Source organism: Ursus maritimus, unplaced genomic scaffold, assembly GCF_017311325.1.
Source record: "Ursus maritimus isolate PB19 unplaced genomic scaffold, ASM1731132v1 scaffold_23, whole genome shotgun sequence".
Classification (NCBI taxonomy): domain Eukaryota; kingdom Metazoa; phylum Chordata; class Mammalia; order Carnivora; family Ursidae; genus Ursus; species Ursus maritimus.
The window spans coordinates 27,954,295-27,979,190 of NW_024424786.1; the positions used below are offsets into that span (position 1 = coordinate 27,954,295).

Genomic DNA, 24,896 nt, shown 5'->3' on the forward strand with positions numbered 1-24,896 from the left:
AGCCCTTAAGCATCATGTAATCCTGTCTCAATTGTAAGGTATGAAAATTGAGATCTGGAAAGTTAAATGACTTGTCAGCATTTATTTACTATTTAAGGGCAGAAGCCCAAATTAGAATCAGGTCTGTTCTACTCTAGTACTCTTTCTACTACATCTATTAAAGCTGGTGCTACAGAAAGGAGCCTTAAGTTGTGGGCCATCCTCCAGCTGATACGTCACTAATTACGCAGCACAGTCCCTGGTTTCCCTGGGAGACCTATTGCTTTCATCCACTTTGGAATCATTTAGTCATTCTTAAATATACAAGGCCCCGCTCACTTAATTTGAACATGTGGTATTATTAATGATAGTGCCTTGGTGATTGAGAATCGTGTTCTATTTAGTTAATGACATGCCGAGTAGCCTATATTGGAGAAAAGCCTTAACAGGTTAAACCCAACCTGATTCAAAGCCTAGCTGCAGTTCTGGATTTATCCTTTGAGGCAGTCTGTGGTTTCATCAGAACCATGATGAAAAGAGCACAGACTTCAGAGTTAGATGAAGTGGTTTTGAGTTCTGGATCTGTCAGTTAAAAGCTTTGTGACCACAGACAAGTTACCGTTAATCTTTCTGAGCCTTGTCTTCTTGTCTGTAAACTGGAGATACGTTAATTATAGGATTGTTGGGAGGCTCAAGTGAAAAAGTATGTGCCATATTTAATTGATTCTCAGTCCCATATTTTTTCACATTTTAAAATCTCTGATGTCAGGATTGTATTATAATTGATATCATTTTGGTATTGTGCCATATCTTAATTGAGAGCCTTTCTTCTCTTAGTGTTATATAAAATAATGGTGCATCTTATAATTATTGGTGCCAGGCAGCTATCCCACGTTCACGTAGATTCACAAATCCTAAACAGAATAGAAAAATTGAATCTGGCAGTATGTAAAAAAGGGATACTATGTCATGACTAAGTGAGATCAAGAATGTAAAGTTGGTTTGACACTGAAAAAATTAATCAGTGTAAATTACCACATTAACAAAATGAAGGAGAAAACCCATCTGATCATCTTCTAAATATAGAAAAAAAAATCATTTGATAAAATTCAACAACCATCCTTGAGAAGAACTCAGCTAAATGAGGAATAGAAAGGAACTTCTGCAATTTGATAAAGGATATTTATGAAAAACCTACATCTGACATATGACTTACTGATAAAATATTGAATGCTTCCCCTAAGATTGGGATCACGTCGAGGATGCTCACTCTTACCATTTGTATTCAGTATTGTACTGAAGATTCTAGGCAGTACCAAAGGAAAGTAAATAAAAGGCATAAAAGTTGGAGAAGAAAAAGATAACATGTCTTCATTTGGAAATGACATGGTTGTATACTCAGAAAAGCCAAAGTAATCTACAAACCACTGTCTTAGTAGGGAATTTAACAAGGTCGTAGAATACTAATGATTTGGGACTAATGAAAATTCATATTTTTTCTTCATCAGGTGTTTTCTTCTTGTGGGATAGGTGGTGGTCTTTTGTGATCTTCTGTAACCTAACTAGAGGTGGAATCAAACTATTGCTTTTATAATGTTTATTTCATAATTATTTACCCTCCTGGATTTTGTAATTACTCTGCAGATTTCTAGCTGATTGTCTTGATTTTTCTAGATATAAAATCCTATCATCTGCAACTAATTATAGCTTTTGTATTTAGAGCATGAAGGTCCATATTATGGTCTTCACATAAGAGGACAGTATCAGGAGGATATTTAGATGAATATAAAAGAAAATTCCACTAACAGTTGCTGAAGGAAATCAGGGTTTACATGTCTCACTTTAAAAGATACCCGGAAGTTGGTCATCTGGGGCAGGTGTAGTGATTCCGCAATGCTATCAGGGAAGCGGATTTCTTTCTGTATTTCTGCTCTATCACCTTCAGCATGCTGGCTTCTTCTTTTCAGTTATAGTACGTCTGCTTCAATCCCAGCCAGCCTGTTTGCACTCCAGCTAAGCAGGAGAGAGAGAGCCAAGGGAAAAAACCAGAAGTCTTGTTGTAGCGAGACTTTATCTTTTGTTTAGGAAAGCGCACATTTTTTTGCATTGCTGCAAAAAAGACTGGACTATTTAGTATTTTAAGTTGATTTTGTTAGTAAAAATGAGGAAGGTAATGGTTGTCTATCACGAGGACTGAGTATCGTCTGTACTGTGAGAAGTTGGGGTAATGGGAAGGGCCCTGCCATGAGCTTGTATGTGTGAAGTCTGAGTATTGCTGAGATTTAACAGTTTGGGATTTTGTTTTATTTGTTTATTAAAAAAATTATTTTGTATCTGGTTACTTTAGTGAATGTCCTTACTAGCTCTGATAACGTTTTTAGCTGATTCTCTAGACTTTCTTAGTAGCCAGTCTCTGGAAAGCTCTTGAAATTCGTTTCAAATTCCTTTCTTTTTTCTTATTAATCCTATTAGTTTTCTTTGTTTCGTTTTTTTTACATGATCAAATTGGGTGCTTTATTTTTGAACGGTAATTCTGTGTGCACATTGGAGTAAAGTTTAATATGAGACTAGAAGCAATTGAAAGTTAGAAATATTTGAGGGCTCAGTAGATCTGAGCTTTTTAATAAAAAGTGGCTATATGCTTTTCTCTTCTAAATAGATAAGATATATGATGGGGCATTCACTTAACATTTAAGGCAAATGTCAGTTTTTTTTATTTAGTGAAATTATTAATGGGGAAAGCAAATGCTTTAATATTTCCACAAGCCACAAATCTCCGTGGGTTTAAGGATTGTAATAGAATGCCACACCATATGCCCATAAACTAGGTTTAAAAAAAAAAAGTAATACTGGATGAATATACGTTTGTAGTTTTTAATCTTTTCAAAGAATACTAAAAATTCTTTGATACATCTTCCTCTAGGAGGTGGAGCTGAATTATCCTCCCTGGGAAGACAGACCAAACATAGTGACTTGCTTCCAACCAATAGAATATGGAATGGAATGGTAACTTTACAGTAGGGAATCTGGCAGACCCCCCTCCCCAACCAGGTGATCAGGGTTCACTTCCCCATAAGATGTCGTGTTGATAGCATATGTGCCCTGATAATGATGTGGGGAGAAGGGCATATCACCTCTGGAGTATTCTCCAAAATCCATAACCTCAGTCTCATGATTAGAAAACATCAGACCAACCCAGAATGAGGGACATTCTGCAAAATGCCTGACCAGTACTATTCAAAAGTGTCCAGGTCGTGAAAGAACAGGAAAGACTTAGAAACTGTCTCAGATTGGGAGAGACTAAGGAGACATGACGATGAAAGGCAGTGCGGTCCCTTGGACTAGATCCTGGAACAGGAAAAGGACCTTAGGGGAGAACTGGGAAAATCTGAAAAGAAAAAGTCTGTAGTTTAGTGAATGGAATTACTTACATGTGAACTTCTTAGTTTTGATCATTGTACCATAGTGATAATGATGGTAACAGTAGGGGAAACTGGCTGAGGGATGTTCTGGAACCCTCTGTACTACCATTGTTTCTCGAAGCCTCACATTCTTTCAGAATAAAGTTAAAAAAAAAAAAGCAGTTACCACTTTGCGTGGTAATGAAACAAAAAAAGATTGACACCTACCAAAAAACTGCAGAATGGCCTCTGCTGCAGAGGTCTGTGATTTTGTGTAAGTATCCAGTGAGTGTGACAGTGCCATGTTCAGGTAACTGAGATGATGGGACTGGGAAGCTTCACTGGTTGGTGGAGAAGTGCCCCAGAGGTATTGGACTTTCAGGTGGAGGGTGCATCTGGAGAGGGCGTATAAAGTAGCTCACGAACGAGGGAGTGAAGAAAAGCACTCTCGTGTTTTCTGTCGTAAGGTATTCTAAATGCAGTGAAATTAACAAATAAATGTTTTAAGGAAAGGAAAAAATGGAATGCTGATAAATCCTGGGTATATTAACCTTTTTTTGCTTTAGAAATCCGTTTTTATTTTAAAGAAAGTAAATTCTATTTATTATCGTTTGTTGAATTGTTGAATAGTTGAATAAAGGTGTGTCACATGTTTGTGACCTTCCTCTACTCTAGAAAAGCCTTCAGTCCATGAAAAGCGCCTCTGAGAGGTTCGGTTGATTTTTGTTTTTTCATGTACCTCTTTCGTTTAGAAAAATGGAGTGAGCCAAAGAAAAAGCAAACCCAACAAGCTTACAGTAATTCTCAACTAGAAATTAGGATGCTTGGATTATAATTTGGTATCACCGCTGAGTTTTTATGCCTGTCAGGTAGAGATGACCTGAGCCTGTCTCCCTCCCTCCGGGACGTGATGGGGTTGTGCCGGAAGGGCGCCGGGCCCCCTGCTCTGGCCTCTCCCCTTTCCAGCAAGGCAGTGAGGGAGAGAACCGGTATGACCCTGAGCGTGCTGCACAAGAGGTTTGGGGAAGGCATTTTGTCACAACAAACAGATGACAAGGACATAATGAGCCTTGGTACGTGTGTTTGGAAAGACTTGGAATCCCTTCGGAAGTTTTCAGATTCATCTTCAGACACAGCTTTGAGGAGTTAATCCCTGAGGTGTGGAAATATCTTCCAGCCCTGCACCTGAAATAAATGGTTCCATCCATGCTCGTGTGGTAAGGGGAAATTTCCCGAATCTCCCTGGTGCTCAGACACAGAAGTGCTTCTGTGTCTTTAATGGTAGGCCGTTCCTTTAACTTGTTGTGGGAGAAGGTGCGTGCTTTATTTCATGTCTTGCTTCTCTGAGCTTCTTGACTTGGTGTTTTGTTGTTTTTCATTAATTTTGGAAGGTTCTTAGCCATTATTTCTTTAAATATACCTGTTGACTTGTTTTCCACCCCATCTTCTGGAACTGCAGTTACAGGCATGTCAGAACATTCGATGCCATCTCACGATTCTTGGATCTCTGTTTTCTTTCGCTCCTTTTCTTCTGTGCATTTCAGTTTGGATAATTTTTCATTTCAAGTTCACTATTTCTTTCCCCTGCTATTTCTGGTGTGGTGACAAGCCGGTTGAAGGAATTTTTCATTTATGATACTACATTTTTATTTCTGGCCTATCATTTGGTTATTTTCTTATCGTTTCCATGTCTCTATTGAATATTCCTATCTGTTGATCCAAGTTGTCTACCTTCTTCACCGGATTCTTTCACACGTTAATTACAGTGAAAGTCCCTAGTGATTCCAACAGCTTGGTCATCTTTGGTCTGGTTCTGTTGACAGCTTTACATTATGACAGTGGATTGTTTTCACTTATTTTTTTTTGTTTCTGGCAAACCCTGATTGAATGATAGACATTCTGTATAGAAAGACCACCCCAAAGTAAATGTCACGTGCAGAGATGGGCACGAGGCTGGCTGGCCTCAGGTGTAAAGGGCCGGATTTGGGTTTTCTGTTGCCTGGCTCACCTTCAGCACACCTCAGACATCAGCCACTGCCTTGTGCTCCGTGGGGGGCCAGGGTACAAAGGTTTTCCTCAGAGTTCAGCCCCACCCTCTGCTTCCAGCAGGCCCTGCCTGGCCTGTGCCCCCCAGGAGGCCTTTTGCCCTCGGCGATGGAGTACCACAGCTGTATGTGGAGCCGGGTTCACGGTCAGGACCGTGGGCTTCTCCCTTCCCTGGTCCAGTGTCCGTCTCAGGCAGGCCTGTTCACTGGGCTGTTGGAGGTGGGGCCTCTCGGGTTCGGCTTCTCCCTGTGGCAGCTCTGTTCTCTTCTTTACTGCGAGGGGTCTCGGGTGGGAGAGAGTTTCCTGCCCCTCTTGCAGGGGCAAAGGCTTTTGCTTTGCCGCTCCCTCAGTGGTGGTCTGAGGAGAGCTGGAAGGGTTCCTCCCCGTCCCCAGGGGCAGGCTGCCTTCCCACCCCTGTCCCACAGCCGGTACTTCTGTGTCTACATCTGGAAGATGGGAAGGTTTCCTGCTTCTCCCCCAGTGGCTTAAGGCTTTGCTTTGGATGAAAGAATGTCCAGGAAATGGGCAGAGTGTACCTGAGTGCCACTGAGGGGGCCTCTCTTTGATTTCCTTCCCTGCCCCGGTTCTTTCTCAACATCTGGGAGAAAAGAGCTTGCAAGGGAATGCAGACTTCCCTGCAGACTTCCCTGTGTCTAGAGCTTCCAGTGGTCCTGCTAGCCCTCACTGAGTTTTAGGAATTCGTTCATTCTTAAAAATGTTCTCTTTGGCTGCTTTTACTGCCGCAGCTCTACCTTCTGTGATCTTCCAAAGCTGGAATAGTTTGTCCCATTGCTCGTAGAGGAGCTTGTCACCCTTTGAAGTTCGGGCTCCCCTGATTGCCTCAGGACCACAGCTCTCTGATGGGCCTAAGACAGTTATGATGTTGGTGGGTTATCTGGTGGCTTTTCGTCATTGTTATGGTGGGGTCCATGTTCTCTTGTGGCTTTCTGCCTCCTGAGCAGAAGTAGATGCTTTATGTTGTGACCACTGGTGGGTTGGGGGCAGGGAAATAGAGCACTGTTCGAGCAAGTACCGATGCACAGGTGCATGTTATTGTCGGGTGTTTGGACAATTCGGGACAAAAGCGTAACTGGCTGGTTTATTGTTTGGGGTGTGTGTGTGTGTGTGTGTGTGTGGTTTTCATTATATGATCCTCTAATAGGCTAAAACGAGGCCGTTGATGCGGGTCACGTTCAGGAGGTTCTGATGAGAAGGGCAGGGCAAAGTTGGCTGGTTGCTGTGAGGGCGTTGGAGAGCCGTCAGTGTCCTTTTGGGATGAAGATGCTGTTGGACGACTCTGGGGTAGTTGGCGTTCTTATGAACTTTGCGCTGTTACATGTCCTGACCGCTCCCAGGCAGCAAACTTCCCGAGCGCAGTTTTAGAAACTGTTTATCTCCCTCGTAGTCTATACCTAGTCTATACTAAACATAATGTGAGGGATATTCTTAGCCCTAGTTCTGCCTTGCGCTTCCCCCTGGGAATAGATTTGTCTTCTTTTCCCTCAAATCCATGTCCCCCATCTCACACCTTTTAAAACTGTATACAAGAAGTGATCATTATTATTAAATGATGGGTTGGTACTTAGGAGATTTGTAAATTTCCATGAGATGCCTGTGGTGTCTGTGCTGCCTCGTGCCGGTGAGGGAGTGGTGTTAGGTGGATTCACTCTTTCAGCAAGTGTTTTGACTGCCTCCTCTCTGACAGGCTCTGTGCCAAAGGCTGGGAGATTGTGGTGAGCGAAACCAGATGTGTTCCTCCTCTCCTGGTTTCTGGAGAAGTGCTTTCCTCTTCCTTGGAAGCTTGGAGATTAAGCTAGAAGGGACGTGTTATTGGTTCTTGTACTTTTCAGTATGAAGTTCTGTCACTCCCGTTTGTTGTGCTTTTATTATTTCTAACTCTCTTCTTTTACCAGTTGGATTTCTTTACTGTCCTCAAGAATTGAGATGAATGCGGTGCAACATTGGGGTCCTGTTCTGTCTCTCCTCTTCCCCTCCCTCCATTCTTACCCCAAAACAGTGTTGAATATATTCTAATGTAAGTGACAAAGACCCTAAGGGGACAGGTTTGATGTAAGTATTGAGGACAGAGCTAACATTTTCAGATGGTCTGTTCTATACTGGGGAGCTATGTAAACCTCATTGAATCTTTACAGCCTCGTGAGTTAGATGATATGCTTCCCAGCTTGCAGATTGACCAAACACAGAGGTTACATAATTTGAAATGTGCAGCGCTCATAGCCTTTCTACAGTACTGCCCTGGCTTTCTTTAAACACTTGTTTAAACGCTTGCTCATCCTGTTTGGCTTTATGTTACTGAAAACCAAAGAAATTAATCACGTTTAACTGATGTATAAACTGAGGTGGCAATTTTAATTTGAAATACCTATTTGCTTACGATAGCTTTAAGTTGGCCCGATTCCTGATCTTTAGGAGCTTTGTAATTCTCATGATCAAAAGCATTAGGAACTTTGTGGTTCTTATGCTTTGAAATCTGCATGTTTTATGAAATTATGGTGGCATATGTTCAATGAAGAAAGGCTAGATGCTTTGTGCAAGGTTATGTTGGTATGACCAATGCATCTGTGACCTAACTCTTAGCTGTGCAGCTTCCACAAAGTGAGTGACCGAGGAATTTGCATAGCTGCTGAAGATACCCTCTTTTAACTTTTCAGGAAGTGATAAATGTGGCCCATGTTTTAGGGGGGAAAAAGGAAATCAAAACATAATACGCATTTGCTTATTGGATGGAAACAGCGGTGCTTTCGTGCATTGACGACATAGCTGAAAACTCCTTCCTCTCTGCCAACGAGTGGCTGATACCGAGTCCTGGAGGGGCCATAAATTACAGTGCCTTCTAAACACTACAAGGCGTTACCGAGGTCCTGCAGAAATAATTAAGCCTGAGAAGTTCACTTCTCCTCAGGCGGAGATACTTGAGCTACGATTATTGGCAAAGCTTGCTTCCTTTCTGAGCGAATTGCAGTTTGGTGGACAGGGTGAGATGATTTGAGACATCTTAAATTAGAAGTGCTGTCCTACAGTCGGGCCTTTGGCTGGTGTGCTAGGTGGATTTGTGACCAAGCATTGATCCCTATAAATCCCAAAGGCTGCTGTCTCCATTGGGATTGAATGTGAACATAAAGCTTTGGAATGCTTAAGTTTGAATGTGGCTTAATTTGAATATGATTTAAAATAAAAGAACATATGATGGACCCTTGTGGGTAGAAAAGGGGATAAATATTTAAAATGTGTGTGTTTATGTGTGGGTTCATGCTTCTTAGTGAATTTTCACACCTTTTTAGTGGGCTTGATCCTGGGTTTGAGTTGTGACCCTGCCACTTAACATCTTTGTATCTTGTTTTTCTTGCATAGAAAAATGAAACTGCCCCAGGTAAGTGACAAGCTGGTTTTAAAGAGCAAATGAGGGGCGCCTGGGTGGCTCAGTCGTTAAGTGTCTGCCTTCGGCTCAGGGCGTGATCCCAGGGTCCTGGGATCGAGCCCTGCATCAGGCTTCCTGCTCCGCTGGGAGACTGCTTCTTCCTCTCCCACTCCCCCTGCTTGTGTTCCCTCTCTCGCCGGCTGTCTCTCTGTCAAATAAATAAATAAAATTTTTAAGAGCAAATGAGATCATGCATACAAAAGTACATTTGCAGCAGGTCATCCTAACACCTACAAGGATGCTAATAATCAAGAAAGCCAGTTTCCACATCCATGAAACTCACAGTCTAGCTGGAGAGAGGAAAATGGTCGTCTAAAATAACAGGAAAACCATTCTAGAACAGTATATAGCAGAAACAACCTATAAAGTAAAGGCTATAAGTGCTGTGGGGTTTCCTGGTAAGGAGCGATTCGGGGTGATCAGCAAGGTTTCACAGGGAAGATAGATTCTTTCAGGTCTCATAAAATGTCACTATTTTGGCTGGACGACAGGCAGGACAGCAGCAACATGACTAGGCAGGAAAGAGATTGGAGTGAGTAGGGTGTATCTGAGAAGCGGTGGCAGGCAGCCAGCCACCAGGCCGTACCCAGATGGCACACTACAGGACGGCATAATCCAGACGCCCTTGGTAGCTAAATCTGGGTCAGCTTTTCTTGCGCAGGAGAAATCTTCATTGTGAGGCTTTGCCTCTCTCTTACACTTCGCGGACAGTGTGCTCATCACATGCCTCTGCAGGCATCCCACGCTATCCCTCATGAATGGACAGCTTGCCTGGGAAACAGAACCAAAGTTGGCAGGTGTAGACTCAAAAGTATCTTTTTCCTCCACCTGTTTTGGTTATATTTCAGATTTCTCATGTTACATTTTCACATGTTCACTCCCTTGCAGAAATCCTCATAGCCTCTGGTTTCGAGTGGAATCACAGGTCTGAAAGAAGCTGAACAGACAGGTCACCTAGACCAGCGTCTTGCTTTCTTGGGGACTGAATCCATCTCTGCTTGGATAAGAAACTGTCTTCTTTCAAAAGACTCTATTGGGCTATGACAGAGTTGCTGGTATTAGAGTAACCCTCCAGTCGGCGGGGGGGGGGGGGGGGGAGAAGCATTAAAGATTATTAAAATAGATAAAGCAGCAGAATAGAGGCATTCGAGAGCAATCCGTGCAGTCGGTGCTTAAGGGACTGTGGTTCCTGAGAGAAGGGAAGCACACTGAGCTGCATGTTTCCTCTGGCTTTTTTCCTGAGGGCACTTTTTAATTCACAGTCTGGGCATCTGGAGCCCTAGCGGAAAGCAGCAGTCCCATAGGGCTGAGAGGTGGGAATTAGGGGCTGCCCCAGAGTATTCAGGATTTGAATGACAAAATCCCAGGAAGATGGGAACCACAGGGAAGTAAGCAAAAATTGGGCATGCAGTCTTCCCTTGAAGTGTCTGCCAGCTCCTGAGGTGCATGGGATCAGAACAAGAGTCCAAGGCTTCCTGCAGAAAGAAGCATCTGGGAGCCCAACAAGCTGTGCAAACATTCTAGCAATCACATATGGTGCTGGCGAGGTGGAGTTTGGTGTTCAAGGCCTGCCAAGATGGAGGACTCCTGGTAAATACCCCAGGCTTTGCCGGGAGGCCCCAAAGCGCGGCACTGCAAGAGTGAGGGAAAGCTGAAAGAAGTTGGCCCTAGCAAAACTTAAACCCAACCACTGACAGGATTAAAGTGGTCTGACTACATTCTGTGTGTCTTCCAGAAGAATGTTACACTCTTAGGAGGAAGATAATTTGGTATATCCAGAACCTCTGCAGTTTTTAATATAGAATGTCTGGTGTCCAATAAAAAATTAAGAGGTATGCTAGAAATGGAAACCAAATGACCAAAATGAAGAGTAAGTACAGATAGTAGAAAGAGACCCATAGGGGATTCAGATATTAGAGTTATCAGTCAGGAACTATGCTTAGTAAAATAAGAGAATTTCAACAAAGATATGAAACCTACTTTTGAAAAAGTCAAGTAGAAATTTTGTGAGGCGCCTGGGTGGCTCAGTCCGTTAAGCGTCTGCCTTTGGCTCAGGTCATGATCCCAGGGTGCTGGGATCGAGCCCCGAGTCAGGCTCCCTGCTCAGCGGGGAGCCTGCTTCTCCCTCTCCCTCTGCCTGCCGCTCCCCCTGCTTATGCTATCTCTCTGACAAATAAATGAAATCTTTTTTAAAAAAAAAAAAAAAAGAAATTTTGTAACTGAAAAATATATGAACTAAGTTGAGAAGTCAATATGTGGGTTTAATAGCAGTTTAGACACACACGCATGCGCATGATAGAAGATTATTGGGCCAGGAGAAAAATTAGTAGAAAATACCCAGATGGGAGCCCAGAAAAGAGAATAAGAGACATATGGGGTATGGCGAAAACATTTCTGTATGTATATCTAGAGTCCTAGGAGAAGAGAGTGTGACAGAACCAATATTTAAAGAAATATTGGCTGAGAGTTTTCTAAAAACAGTAAAGACATCAAGGCACAGAGTGAAGAAACTCAACAATCCTCAGTGGGATAGATACAAAGAGTCACACCTAGGTACGTGATAGTGCACCTGCTGTAAGACGAGGACAGAGGAGAGCTGACATGTCGTCAGGAATAAGGACAAAGTTTTGAAATAACACATGGTCTCTGAGTATAGTGCAGTCAAAGTAGAAGTCAGTAACAAAGATAAATAGAAAATCCCAAATGTTTGGAAATTAAATGATATACTTCTAGAAAATTAATTGTTTTACCTAAATTATAATAAAAATGATACGTAATTGTGTAGGACGCATTTAAAATAGTACATAGAGGTCAATTTGTAGCTTAAACATATATTAGAAATGAAGGAAGATTAAAATTAATAATCTAAATTTCAGTCTCAAGAAACCAAATGCAAGGTGAATTAAAGTCCCCCCAAAATAGAAGAAAGAAAATAAAAATAAGAATAGAGAGGAACAAGGTAGGGGAAAAAAGTATGATATGATAAAGAAAATCAACAAAACCATACATCAGTTTTTGGAAGAGATTATTAACGTTGGTTGATAAATCTCTGGTAAGACAGCAAACACGAAGAGAATATACAGGTGATCAATATCAGGAGCGAAGAGAGGAATATCGCTACATATTCTACAGGCATTGACTAGATGTCAGCACACATTTAGCCCAATAAATTTAACAATTGAGATGAAATCAACACATTCCTTGAAAAATACTACTTTTGAAACCGACATTAAAATATGTATAATCTTGTGTCTGTGAAAGAAGATTAATCCATGATTTAAAATCTTCATACACCCAAAATCACCTAACCCAGATGGCTTTTAGGTGAATTCTTCTAAACCTTTCAAGAAAGAAAGAATGACAATCTTGCATAAAATTTCTCAGGGCATAGAAAAAGAAGGAACACATTTCTGCTCATTTAAGAGGCCAGCATAACCTTGACACCGAAACCTGACTTAAATGTTCCAAGTGTTGGCAAAAGAAGTCAGACACAAGAGTAAATACTGTTTCGATTCCACGTGTATGAAAGTCAGTAGCAGGCACAATAGAAATCAGAATAATGATTACTCTTGGATGATTGAGAAAGTGCCTGGGAAGCAGAAGAGAATCTTCTGGGGTGCTGGAATGTTTGGTATCTTTATTTTGGTTGTAGTTATAAGAGTATGTACATACCTAAACATTTGTTGAGTTGTACATTTAAGATTTGTGCACTTTATGTATATGCAAAAAAAAAAAAGGAAAAGGACTATAACTTGCTCTGGTGTAACATTGATATTTTCATCAAGACATAGTTTCTCTTCTGCCCAAATTGAATCCAGTGTGCATTTCCCTTGCTCACACTCCGTTTTGGCTGCATTCGATAAACGCACACTTCTGATGTAGCCGGCTCAGACAGCAGGGAGCATTCGCTGTAGGCTCCCTCCCTGCGGGAATAAAGGAGTTACCCAGACCCGGAGTTGGCTGTGACAGATCATCTAGTTCTTCCACTGTGGCTCGCTTGCTTGCTCACTGAACGGAGCGTTGTTTTCTTTGCAGGCACGGTGGTTCTGGGAAGCGTACTTTCAGTCCATTAAAGCCATCGCACTGGCCACTCTGCAGATTATCAGTGACCGCATCTATCCATACGCTGCCCTCTCCTATGAAGAATGGAATGACCCTCCCACTGTGGTAAGTGAATTCCGGTGCTAACCACGTCAGCCGTGGTCCAGATGTCAAGATGGGACAAAGAAAGACGTCCTGAGTGTAAAGTTTATTTAAATACCGGCTCTCTAAGATGAGAGTGTGCTAGCTGACAAAGTCAGCTCGATTTTGAAATGATAGCAAAAGAAAGAAATACAGAAGCAACGGCTTCCAGTTTGTTTTGAATGTGCTGAGGAAGACAGTATGCTTATTTATTGCTGAGATAAATGGGGAGGCCTGGCTCTTGTTGGAAATCAAACACGTCCTGATGACTTTTGCAGTCGTAATGCTTAGAACTCTTGAAAAGATTCTATAAGCAGCTTAAAAATAATACCTTATATTTGGAGTGCTTACTCCCTGCCAGGGACTGTGCTCAGTGTTTCACATAGATGATTTCAATGAACACTGCCATCATCGTGGGAGGAAGGTAATTAGCGAAAGTGATCTTGAGGCATTATGCGTGGCCACAGTCCAGACTTGCTCCAGACCGGCTGAGGCCCCTGGGTGTTTCCAGCAGAGAGCTGGGATGGTTGGAAGCTGCTCTCAGGACTGCCTCCTTGCGTGAAGCAGTCATAAGGCACTTGTGGCTGTGTAGGGATTGTGGCAGTGGCCACACCTTCTTTCTCACGGAAAGCGCCTGCAGCTCTGGGCCTGGCCCTCTGCTTCCTGGCTGCTCTGGAGCGCGCCTGCCTGCCTTGTTCACACGCCTCACGGCTTTCACGTTAAGAGAACTAGACTCGAATCCATTCTTCATTCTAATCAGTGCTGTCTTTCTGGCCAGCCCTCCTGGTCTCCTCATTCCACCTTCTCTTAGTAGTGTGTGTTCCACGACCTAGTTAATCTTCATATGGGACCCTCCTTCCCTCCCTCCTGGGTAACTAAGTGGTAACTATGTGTCAGGCACCCCAGCAGGGGCTGGGCATGCAGAAAAAGCAGCCAAGTCCCTCACCTCAAAGGAGCTCTCCGCTAACTTGGGAAGTTCACAGTGAGTGAACCCCGTGGGCCACGTGGTATGCGAAGTTCTGGAATAGAGTGGTGTCCAGAGTGCCAGGGGACACAGCAGGGAGGCGGCACCCTCGCTGGGAGGGGCCAGGATGCTTCCTGAAACGGGTTGTCCTGAGAGGAAGTCAATATATGCTTGTGGTGAAATCCAACACAACAAAAACAAACACCTTTCTGTTGTGCTTGAGGAGAAGTTTCCTTCTGTCCATCTCCTCTCTTGAATCCATTACTGGAGGTAACCTTCCAGAATGTTTCTATTCACATATAAGCATAAGTATATAATTTTAGAACACAGATGAGATCATGTTACACATAGTATTCTGCACCTTGCTTTTTTTACGTTAATAGAAATAGGTCATAGACTTACTTCCACTTCATTCTGTGTTAGTGTCCTTCAGTTTTAAGGATGGTATAAAGTATTCCATTATTTAGGTCTGTCTTACATAACAGATCTATTATTGATAGAAATTTAGATTGCTTTTTTTCCCCTATTTTCAAACAGTAATACAAAAGATGTATTTTCATATATGTTTACATAAATATGGGACTATATCTATAGAAATAATTCCTGCTGAAAAATACACACATTTTGAATGTTACTAATTTCAGGTGAGAAATATACATATTTTGAATGTTGATAGATATTAGTAAATTGCCCTTTCAAAAGACTACCAGTTTATAGTTCTACCAGTAACATTTTAGTTATTTGGGCTCTCCATGCCTTCAGTAACACAGAGTAGTTGCGTTTGTGTTCATATGCTAGGTAAAAAATGGACTTACGTGTGTGTTTTTCAGGTGGAAGGTTGATATCTCCGTCAGTTTCTCCCAGAGTACAATTATAAATCCTATTTGTATTTCATGGGTCACATTGAATTTTTGTTTGTTCTAGGCATTTATTCATTCAGTAGTATTTATTGAGTGCCCACTACGTTCTATCTTGTAAACAGTGTTCTTGGTACTTGAAGTGTATCAGTGAACAAAGCAGCAAAGAGCCATGCCTTTGGGGAATTTAAATTGCAATGGGTCTTGCTATCTGGAAGCAAGATTCGTCTTTCTGGTAGAATTTTAAAGTTTTCTTTATCTCGGCCTTTCACAATTCCTGATTAATTTTTTCTTAAATATGCTCTACAAAGGAATGCTTTCTTATATTATAATTTCTAACTAGTTACCATTGTGTAAAGACACATTGGCTTTTGTATATAAATTTTATTAACTGCTCTTTTACTGAATTCTACAATTGTTTTACTCTTTTAAAAGTTGATTCTCTTGTGTTTTCTAGATACCCAATCATACGTACAAATGCTAATTTTCCCTCTTTTTTCCAGTACTTGAACCTTTTATTTTCTTTTATCTAAATGCATTAGCTAGTGCTTTCAGCACAATGCTAAATGATGGTTGAGTGTTAGAAGAGAAGGAAGTGTTACCTAGTCAGAGAAGGGGGGGATGTTGGTTCTATGCAGAAGGAACAGCAAATTGAGAGGTGCAGAGGGACTGGAAAGCGTGCAAGTTTAAGGAACTTCACGGAGTCAGTGTGGTAGGACTGACGGAGGCTCATGAAGGAGAGGAAGAAGATAAAGCCTGGAGAGGGCCCCAATCACAAAACACCTCATATGCCATGGAAGGCGTTGGCGTGTTATCTGTGGGTAATTTAACCCGGATGTAACGTGGTGAGTTTGCATTTTGGGTCAGTCAGACATCAGCGTGGAGAATGGATCACTTGCAGCAGGATAAGAGCAGGGGCAGGGGCCTATTTTAGGAGTCCAGATGAGAATTAGTAGGGGGCAGATTTGAGGGCTGGCAGGGAGAAGTGACTGTGCTAACTGGCGAATGAGAGCGGTGAGGGGGAGTGAGGCATACAGGGCATTTTATCCAGATAGGGAGTATGGGCACATGGGGATCACGGGCCAGGGTGATACTGGCGTCCAAACTCAGTCTGACTGCAGAGCCTTCAACAGTCTGCTCCAGCCTGCCTTTCTGGTTTCATTCCCTTCTCTTCTCTTTCAGAGGTTCTGGCAACACAGAACCCTTGTCCTTCCTGTGTATACTCCGTGCTTTTCCTTCTCTGTGCCTTTGTGACTGTTGGTCCTTTCACTAAGATGCTTTTCTCCACCATCACCTCCAGTTGTCCACGTTTTATCCAAATTTCAGTGACCTGCTCATATACCCCTTCCTCCATGAGGTTTTCCTGGACCCCTTAAATAGGAAGTAATCTTTCCTCTTTGTAACTCGTAGAGCGCATTATCTGTGTTTCCTTCCTACCACTTAACATGCATAGAAGCACAGTTTCCTGTAGGGTTTTAAACTTCTTAAGGGAATTTCTGAGTTATCTTGGTATTTCTTGTAATATCGAAGACAATGTAATTCAGATAGGAGGCCCTTGATGTATAAAGGACGGAAGGTGGGAGACAGGGAGGGGGACACGGAGGGTGGAACATTGGGATCCCAGGGCGTGTGACATCCAGGTTCACCCACCTGCTGATGTGACATCCACTGTTTTCTTCGACATAAACCCTGTTGGGAAGGTGTGGAAAGTGATAGATTCTTTCCCATCTGTTAAGTGAGCATGATGAGACTCACAGTGCATAAGGACTTGTCTACGGTCACATAGTTGGCAAGTTGTATAAACAAGTGAGAACCCGGGTCTTCCAATTATCTTGCATTGCTTGTGGAGTTTTGTAGGAGCCATTGAGCTTCCTCCTCAGGGCTGAAACATTTCCACTATTCCAAGTATATGGCATAAGCTTGAGACGAAGAATACCACCCCGTTCCTCTGCAGGAGAATACCTACAGATGGGATGGCCATGACCCAGCCAGAAGGTGTGGAAAGAGTGGGACTTTATTCTGTACTTTTATCCAACGTCCTAAGAAAAATCTAATAAGAATAAATGTTTGGAATTTTGGTTCTCTGTCTTTCATAAGACTGGGGGCCAGGAGAAAATAGTACATGAAAATTTGTAGCTTTGAAATAGACATGTTTTAATGTGGACAAAATGGTCAAAGTGCTGGACTGTCAGTTTGGGAAAGAACGTAAGTATAAAAAGCTGAAATCTGGATATGCAAATGGAAAATTTAGTCTATGTTTTTTCTTTAACTTCTTAAATTGTTCTTTTCAGGCTAATTTAGTGCTTACCACGTTTCTAGGAGCTCAGGTGCTAAGGGCCCTGATTTAAAGCAGTGGGTTTTACATTTCTGCATCTTTAGTGAAGGCAACTGACAGGAGGTCTGAGTAGCACTGATTTACTTATAGTTAACTTTTCCCCTCCCCTTTGGAAATATTTAACCTACTCTAGATGTGATTACTATGAGCCCAACCTGCAGGGGAGTCTCCCCTCTAGATTCCATCAAATTTACAATATCAGACACCCCGAGGTGGGAGGAGGTGTGGATCTTGGTCAGTAAATCAAGGGATGGTATGGTGTTTGCAAAGATATGCTGTTAAGGCCTCCAGCCAGCCACGCACCCCCCTTGCTTGGAGCAGAGAGGAAGGGGTAAGAGCAGAGAGTCCTATTTTGCCAGATGCTGCTGCTTAAGTTTAAAGTAAAAAAAAAAAAAAAAAGGACCTCTGCGTGTGTGTGGATTCTGAAGATAGCAAGGGGTGGCCTTGCAGAAACCAAGTGTTCGTGTCACCAGTGACATTTGCCATTTCTGTCTCTAGCCAGGTAGGAGGCAGGTTACATTACCCACATTGTGCCACACTCTCAAAACTTGAAAAAGTTAGACAAAATAATCCTTGAGCATAACTTTAAAGTAGCAGATCTGTCTGGTCTGGAGAGATTGGCCCTTTGTTTTGATTCTTGTCTTTGGAAGGAATTTCTCAGCAAGTTAAGATTCCTTATGCAGGGACAATGAGTTTGCCTTTACTGATTGATTTTCTTAGTTCCTTTTGGCAAGGGTGCCTGTATTTCACTGCCTTTTTGGTCTCTCCATGCTTTCATTCTTTTCCCTTTTTTGCAGGTGTCAGCAAAACTGTCATCTCCCCAAATAGTCCACACCTGTATCACTTCTAACATTAGTGTCCTTTCTAGTCTTGCCTGTGGCAGGCTCATCCTTACATCTGGGCCTCGCCTGTGGAGTGGGGGAGCTCCTCAGACACCCTCTCTTGCCTTACCTCTGGTTCTCTGCCGGATGTGAGCACATCTGGAGGACAGAGATGGAGGCAAGCGAGCGTTCAATGTGATACGGGGATGCAGTAGGCCAAGAACTGTGAATTTTTGGTTTCTGATATGTGCCACCAAAACCATATCTTCTCACAGACAGTTTTCTTTTTTTTTTAAATTCAATATAATATGGCCCTAAAATCTTGTTGGAGAGTAGAGTATATTCCCAGGTCATGTTTCTACAGTGTGATATGGAAGATTATACCCCACTTTATCAATATGTCATAACTTTACCCAGTGCCTTTTGACGGACACTACATAGTATTTTTTCAAATTTGCTATCCTAGATAACATTAATCAAGAGACCTCAGATTTTTCCCTTTTCTGCATTGACCATCCTAGACCTAGAGCAGAAAGGAGAGATAGCGGGGGTCCCATGGCCTTTGACAAAAATTGATGAGGAAAACGGAGAAGTGACTTACAATGGATTATCGTACCCACATAAGAAAGAGGTTGAAAATAAGAGCTTATTCCTGTGAAATCTCGCCAGAGGGGCGACCTAGCTGTGGGCAAGACCTCCGACGAGGAGTGTGTACTTAGCTGGACTTCTAGGAGCCTCACGCGCAAGCCTCAGCAAGGGATTGGTAGGGGGGAGTGTGCGTGGAGCCCTTGATGGGCACTTTTCACCCGTGAGGAGCGGGAATTGGAGCCGTGGGTAAAAGGTGGCAGAGCTTGCCGTGAGCTCCCGTAAGTTCGGAGGGCGGTGAGTGCAGACTTAGTACGCGTCAGAATCTCCTGGAAAGTTTGCTAAAACACAGATTGCTGCCACTCCACCCCAAGTCACAGATTGAGTAGGTCTGGGTGGGGTCCTGGAATTTGCATTTCTAGCAAGTTTCCAGATGGTGTCAATGCTGCTGGTCCAGGGACCATACTTTGATGTGGGATTGATTCACTGTGTGTGTCCTCACTCACCCACCGGAGAAGGCTCTCCCGCTCCTCCTGTCCAATTCCTCTTCTGGAATTGGGCCTGGGTCCAAAGCATCCAGGGCCGACTCAGAGTGCATCAGTCTCCGCCACGTGAAGTACTCAGGGCTGGCTGCACCGAGATGTCCAGACGGCGGCCGCCACTCACCGATGTTGTGGTTGTACAACAGCTGAAAATATCACTCAGCTGTAAACACTACCAAGCAATAAATCACTCTGCAGGCTGAAGAAGCGCCAGCTCGCACGCGTGACAGAGAGCTCTGAGTTGAAGAGATACCCTGTTAACAGTCTGTTGAACTCAGCTCAGTGCCCTTTAGCTTCCAGGTTGTGGAATGTTTCTCTGGAATTTGAAAGCCTACCCTGCCCCCAGGAGGCCTTCTTGGCTTATTCTCCCCTTCTTCCTCCCACTGCCTAGATATGACTGAAGTATGTATGGAATTTAGAAATTTAAGCTTGAATTTTAAGTACACACGTGTAAGCTCTTTGAAGTCTTGTTTTTAGAGGTATCACGTTTGTAGGATCATGGTTACACAAGGGCTCCAGTACACGACCATGAATTCCAGAACTTCCCTTGTGTAGACTTTGCCACTGAACTGTTCTGTGGAAACAAGTTATAAAGTCTCCGATCATCAGTAGTCAGGGAATAAAGAAAGCTGAGTCAGGTCTGTGGCTGGGGAGATGCAGGAAGATCTAAAGAGCTTGATCTGGGACCCCAAGCAAAGAACTTGGCTGACTGATGGTCAGATAGAAAATGGCCAGATCCATGGGGCACCTGGGTGGCTCAGTCGTTAAGCGTCTGCCTTTGGCTCAGGGCGTGATCCTGGTGTTCTGGGATCGAGCCCCACATCAGGCTCCTCCGCTGGGAGCCTGCTGCTTCTTCTCCCACTCCCCCTGCTTGTGTTCCCCCTCTCTCTGGCTGTCTCTCTCTCTGTCAAATAAATAAATAAAATAAAATAAAATAAAAAAAAGAAAATGGCCAGATCCGGATGGGGAGGATGTGTAAGGAATATGAAGAGATGAGCCTGGGGGTGTGGCTAAGATGATTGTGTCAGTGAGATCTTTTGCACGAACCCCCTACGTACACCTGTGTAACGCATGGCCGCCGTGGTGGAGGCGATGGGTGAATTAGCACACACTGGCGTCCTGGATGCAGTCTTACTTCCGTTGCTTTTATAGAGGCCCATTTTATGGCTCTTGCTTTCGTGAGTCAAAACCTGACTGACTGCTTCCTTACAGCATACAGCTGGTAGGAGGGCAGTGACTAGAATAGGGTTTTGGAGTCTTGTGGAAGCTTGATCTGGCAGCAGATTAAGAACAGATTGAGTGTTTCGGCACAGTCATCCCTGGCACATGCCCCAGCTATCACTTATTAGCATGTATTCTCTTTCTCCCTTTTGGGGGGCCACTTTCATTCTCCCCTGGTGTCTGCTTAAATGTATTCAGTAGCAGGAGTTACCAGGAAAATACCGTAGCTGGGTATTACAACATCAGGGTGATGAAATTTGTCTTCATTTCTGATATCCTATGGTAGTTATATGCCTCCCAATTGATGAATATTTGGGTGTGGTTTTCTAGTAAATGGGTTGTTGCAGCTGCAGAGTAGATAAATTTCCCCATTGCTCCAACTAGAGGTTGATTCTTGATTTTTGGTTCTCTGTCTCTTTTTTTTTAAATCTCAGTAATATTTCTTAATTTTGCATTTTTTAAAAGTTGTGTAGCTTAACGTGTGTGGTTCAAAAATTCAAAGGTGAAAATAAAGCATTATAACTAAAATTGAGGCCTCTTCCTAAGGGGCAGCTACTTTCAACTCTTACAGCTTTCCTCTGGGATTATCTTCCTAGCTCCCCATTAGATACTTACGGTGCTATTTTTTTTTTAATTTCTCAATCATATATATTATCTTTTTACTTCCTTTGGGTCAGCAATTTGTCTCTTGTTCTCTCTTCTTTCTTCACACATTTCATTTCTCCCATCTTTCCAGTAGAGCTGTATCGCCATTTTTCGTTAAAGCAGTATTTATTGTGTACATTATTAGGACTGTATAAATATTGTTTTTAGCGGAATGAAGTGGTAAACCAGGATTATGTTTTTTTTCTTGTACAACTCTCTATTTTCCAGGGAGTTAATAACTGCTTTTTTCTTCTCTTAGTTTTCCTTGTTCCTATCACTAATTGATTTTTACTTAGTTCTCCAACTTTATTTATTTTTATTTTTATTTTTTTTTTAAGATTTTATTTATTTATGTGACAGAGAGACAGCCAGTGAGAGAGGGAACACAGCAGGGGAGTGGGAGAGGAAGAAGCAGGCTCCCAGCGGAGGAGCCCGATGTGGGGCTCGATCCCGGAACGCCGGGATCACGCCCTGAGCGGAAGGCAGACGCTTAACGACTGCGCTACACAGGCGCCCCTAGTTCTCCAACTTTAAAAGAATAAATGGTCAAGCATAGTTAAACTATAGGATTTCCCTCCCTCTTTCTTTTCTTTCTCTCTCATTCTCTCTTTTGTTTTTGTTTTTGTTTTTTTTTTCTCTCCCTCTCTCCCTCCCTTTTCTCCTATAGCAATTCCTCTTAAGCTCCAGTCTGGATTAATTGCTCTCTGGGTCTTCTATGCAGTGGTCATCCTAAATTTTCAGTTCACCATGATTCTGGGAATTCCCTTTTTTCCTCTCCTTTGTTGTATTCCTTGTTTCCAAGGTCTATATCATCCTCTTTTTTGGTTTATTTTTTCCAACAGCTTCTGGAGAAAGGGGCCATTGGGAGATAAATTTTCATGTCTGAAAAGGTGTTTTTTCTGTTTTCTTTTTTTTAATAATAATATATTTTTATTATATTATGTTAGTCACCATACAGTACATCCCTAATTTTTGATGTAAAGTTCCACGATTCATTACTTGTGTATAACACCCAGCGCACCATGCAATACGTGCCTCCTTAATACCCATCACCAGCCTATCCCATCCCCCCCCCCGAAAATGTGTTTTTTCTATTTCACAATTGGGTAGTAATTGGACTAGTGTGAACTTCTGGTTGAGGTGCAATTTTCAAAATTTTTAAATTTCTTCAAAATTTTGAAAGCATGGCTCCTTGTCCTCGAAGTTTCCCATTTTAATTTCAAAAAGTGAGATGTCATTCCTGATCCTTTTATTCGACATTTTATCTTCTTGGGAAATTCTGTGTTCTGAAATTTTATGATGTGCCTTGGTATGAGTGCTTTTTTTTTTGTTCAGTGGATACTGATTTGGGCCCCTTAAGCTGGAAATTCATGTCCAATTCTGAGAGATTTTCATGTTTTATAGTTTTTATTTTCTTCCCATGTTTTCTCTTTTTCCTCTTTATGGAACTTCTGTTACCTAAATGATGAATGTGTTAAATTGAGCCTTATTTTCCTTATCATTTCTGTTCTATTTATCATCTCTCTTTATTTCAGTAGACTTTTTGTTTGAGTTTCTTAGCTATTTTCTCAATTTCATCTTCAAACCTTTCTTTTGATTTTAAAAATTTTGTTCACTTTCAGTTTCTAAGTTTTTCCTTGATTTTTTAATTTTTTTTTAAGATTTTATTTATTTATTTGACAGAGATAGTGGCAGCCAGCGAGAGAGGGAACACAAGCAGGGGGAGTCGGAGAAGGAGAAGCAGGCTCATAGTGGAGGAGCCTGATGTGGGGCTCGATCCCATAACGCCGGGATCACGCCCTGAGCCGAAGGCAGACGCTTAACCGCTGTGCCACCCAGGCGCCCCCTTGATTTTTTTTTAAAGAGATTTATTTTTTTCTTTGAGAGAGAGTGAGCCTGTGCAGGCGGGGGAGGGGCAGAGAGAGAGGAGAGAGAATCCTCAAGTGGGCTCCCTGCTAAGCCTGGAGCCAGACTCAGGGCTCAATCCCAGGATCCTGAGGTCATGACCTGAGCTGAAATCAAGAGTAGGATGCTTAGGGGCGCCTGGGTGGCACAGCGGTTAAGCGTCTGCCTTTGGCTCAGGGCGTGATCCCGGCGTTATGGGATCGAGCCCCACATCAGGCTCCTCCACTATGAGCCTGCTTCTTCCTCTCCCACTCCCCCTACTTGTGTTCCCTCTCTCGCTGGCTGTCTCTATTTCTGTCGAATAAAAAAAAAAAATAGTAGGATGCTTAACCAACTGAGCCACCCAGGTACTGCTTTTTAAAAATTTCTAATTAATCTTTTTTTATAGCTTCCTATTTTTTTTTTTTTAAGATTTTATTTATTTATTTGACAGAGAGAGAGCACAAGCAGGGGGAGTGGCAGGGAGAGGGAGAGGGAGAAGTGGGCTCCCCTCTGAGCAAGGAGCCCAACTCAGGGCTTGATTCCAGGACCCTGGGATCATGACTTGAGCCTAAGGCAGCCGCTTAACTGACTGAGCCACCCAGCCGCCCCTATAGCTTCCTATTCTTATTGTAAGAATACAGTACTTTCTCTCTCTGAAGATACTGTGTTTTGTTTTTATTTTTCTTTAGCTACTTATATTGTTCATTTCCTTTGAAACCCTTTTTCAGTTCTTTATTTTCTCTTTCATATTGGCAACTTTCTTCAAATACCTGATGTTTTCAGCAGTCTTATTTAAAAGTGAGATTCTGAAAGCTGATTGGGAGTTCTCTGTAAGGTTTGTCAACTGGTGAACTTTACTTAGGTTAAGAGGTTGGGGACCCAATCATTTGCCCAAATGTCAGTATTCATGGGTTATTTTTATTGGATTGGTTCATTGATCCAGAGAATAATCTTTCTGCCTTTGGGAGTGGGAGAAGATGGATAATGGCTGGGGGCAAAAATTTGGGGAGCTGAATGGGGGGAAGGAGACAGGTTCTCATTCTTTATTTATAGATGATCACTTAATCCACTGTATTCAGTGTGGTGCCTTCCGCTGCTTCCATGTCTGGGGTCTCTCTAATGCATTTTCTCCAGAGAATAAACTTACCTTCTCCTGCTAAGGTGGCAGGGGGGACAGGAGAACAGGGAGAGGGTTCGCCTGCCTGTGCCTGTCAGTTTAGGGGATCTCGGAACCACTGTTCTTTACTTCTGTTTTCAGAGTCCCTTCTTCCTGGATGCCTAGTATCTCTGGTTTCTTTCTTTTTTTTTTTTTGAAAGGTTTTATTTGTTTATTTGACAGAGAGAAAGAGAGCGCACATGAGGGCGGGGAGGAGTAGAGGGAGAGGAACAAGCAGACTCCCTGCTGAGCATGGAGCCCAGTGTGGGGCTTGATCCCAGGACCCCGAGATCATGACCTGAGCTGTAGTCAGACCCTTAACCGACTGAGCCATCCAGCCCTCCAGTTTCTGAGTCTTCTAGTCATCCTTGGAAAGGTTAGCTTTTCTATCTGCTTGTCTTGGTAGTTCATGTGGCTCTGCCTGTACTTTAGGGCTGCTTAAACAGCCCTAAAATTCTCTTTATTTTTTATTTTGACATAATTTCAAACTGAAAGTTCCAAAAATAGTACAGGCTACACCATATTTGTCAAATGTTAATATTTTACCATATTCCCTTTATTCTTTTCTCTCCCTGTGTATGTGTGTGTGTCCGCATTCAAATTTATATATTTTTTTCCTGAGCTTTATGAAAGTTGCCGATCTGACACATCTTTATTCCTAAATATTTCTCATAGAGAATCACAGTACAGTTATCAAAGTCATCTGAAATGAACATTGATATAATATTGTTATTTAATCTGTAGACCTTATTTAGATTTTGCCAATTATCCTAATGTCCATTATAGCAAAAGAAAATTCCAGACCATGCATTACATTAGGTGTCGTGTCTCCTTAC

At 42.5% G+C, this 24,896-nt stretch overlaps 1 protein-coding gene across 1 annotated transcript in view; it reads left to right on the top strand.

Moving 5' to 3' along the window:
* Positions 1–24,896, top strand: part of EXT2 (exostosin glycosyltransferase 2) — a 135,125-nt gene that overhangs the window by 51,233 nt on the left and 58,996 nt on the right. The window contains exon 8 of the mRNA XM_040638981.1: positions 12,901–13,032. Coding sequence (XP_040494915.1) covers positions 12,901–13,032 — 132 coding nt within the window. The remainder of the gene's footprint in view (positions 1–12,900; positions 13,033–24,896) is intronic.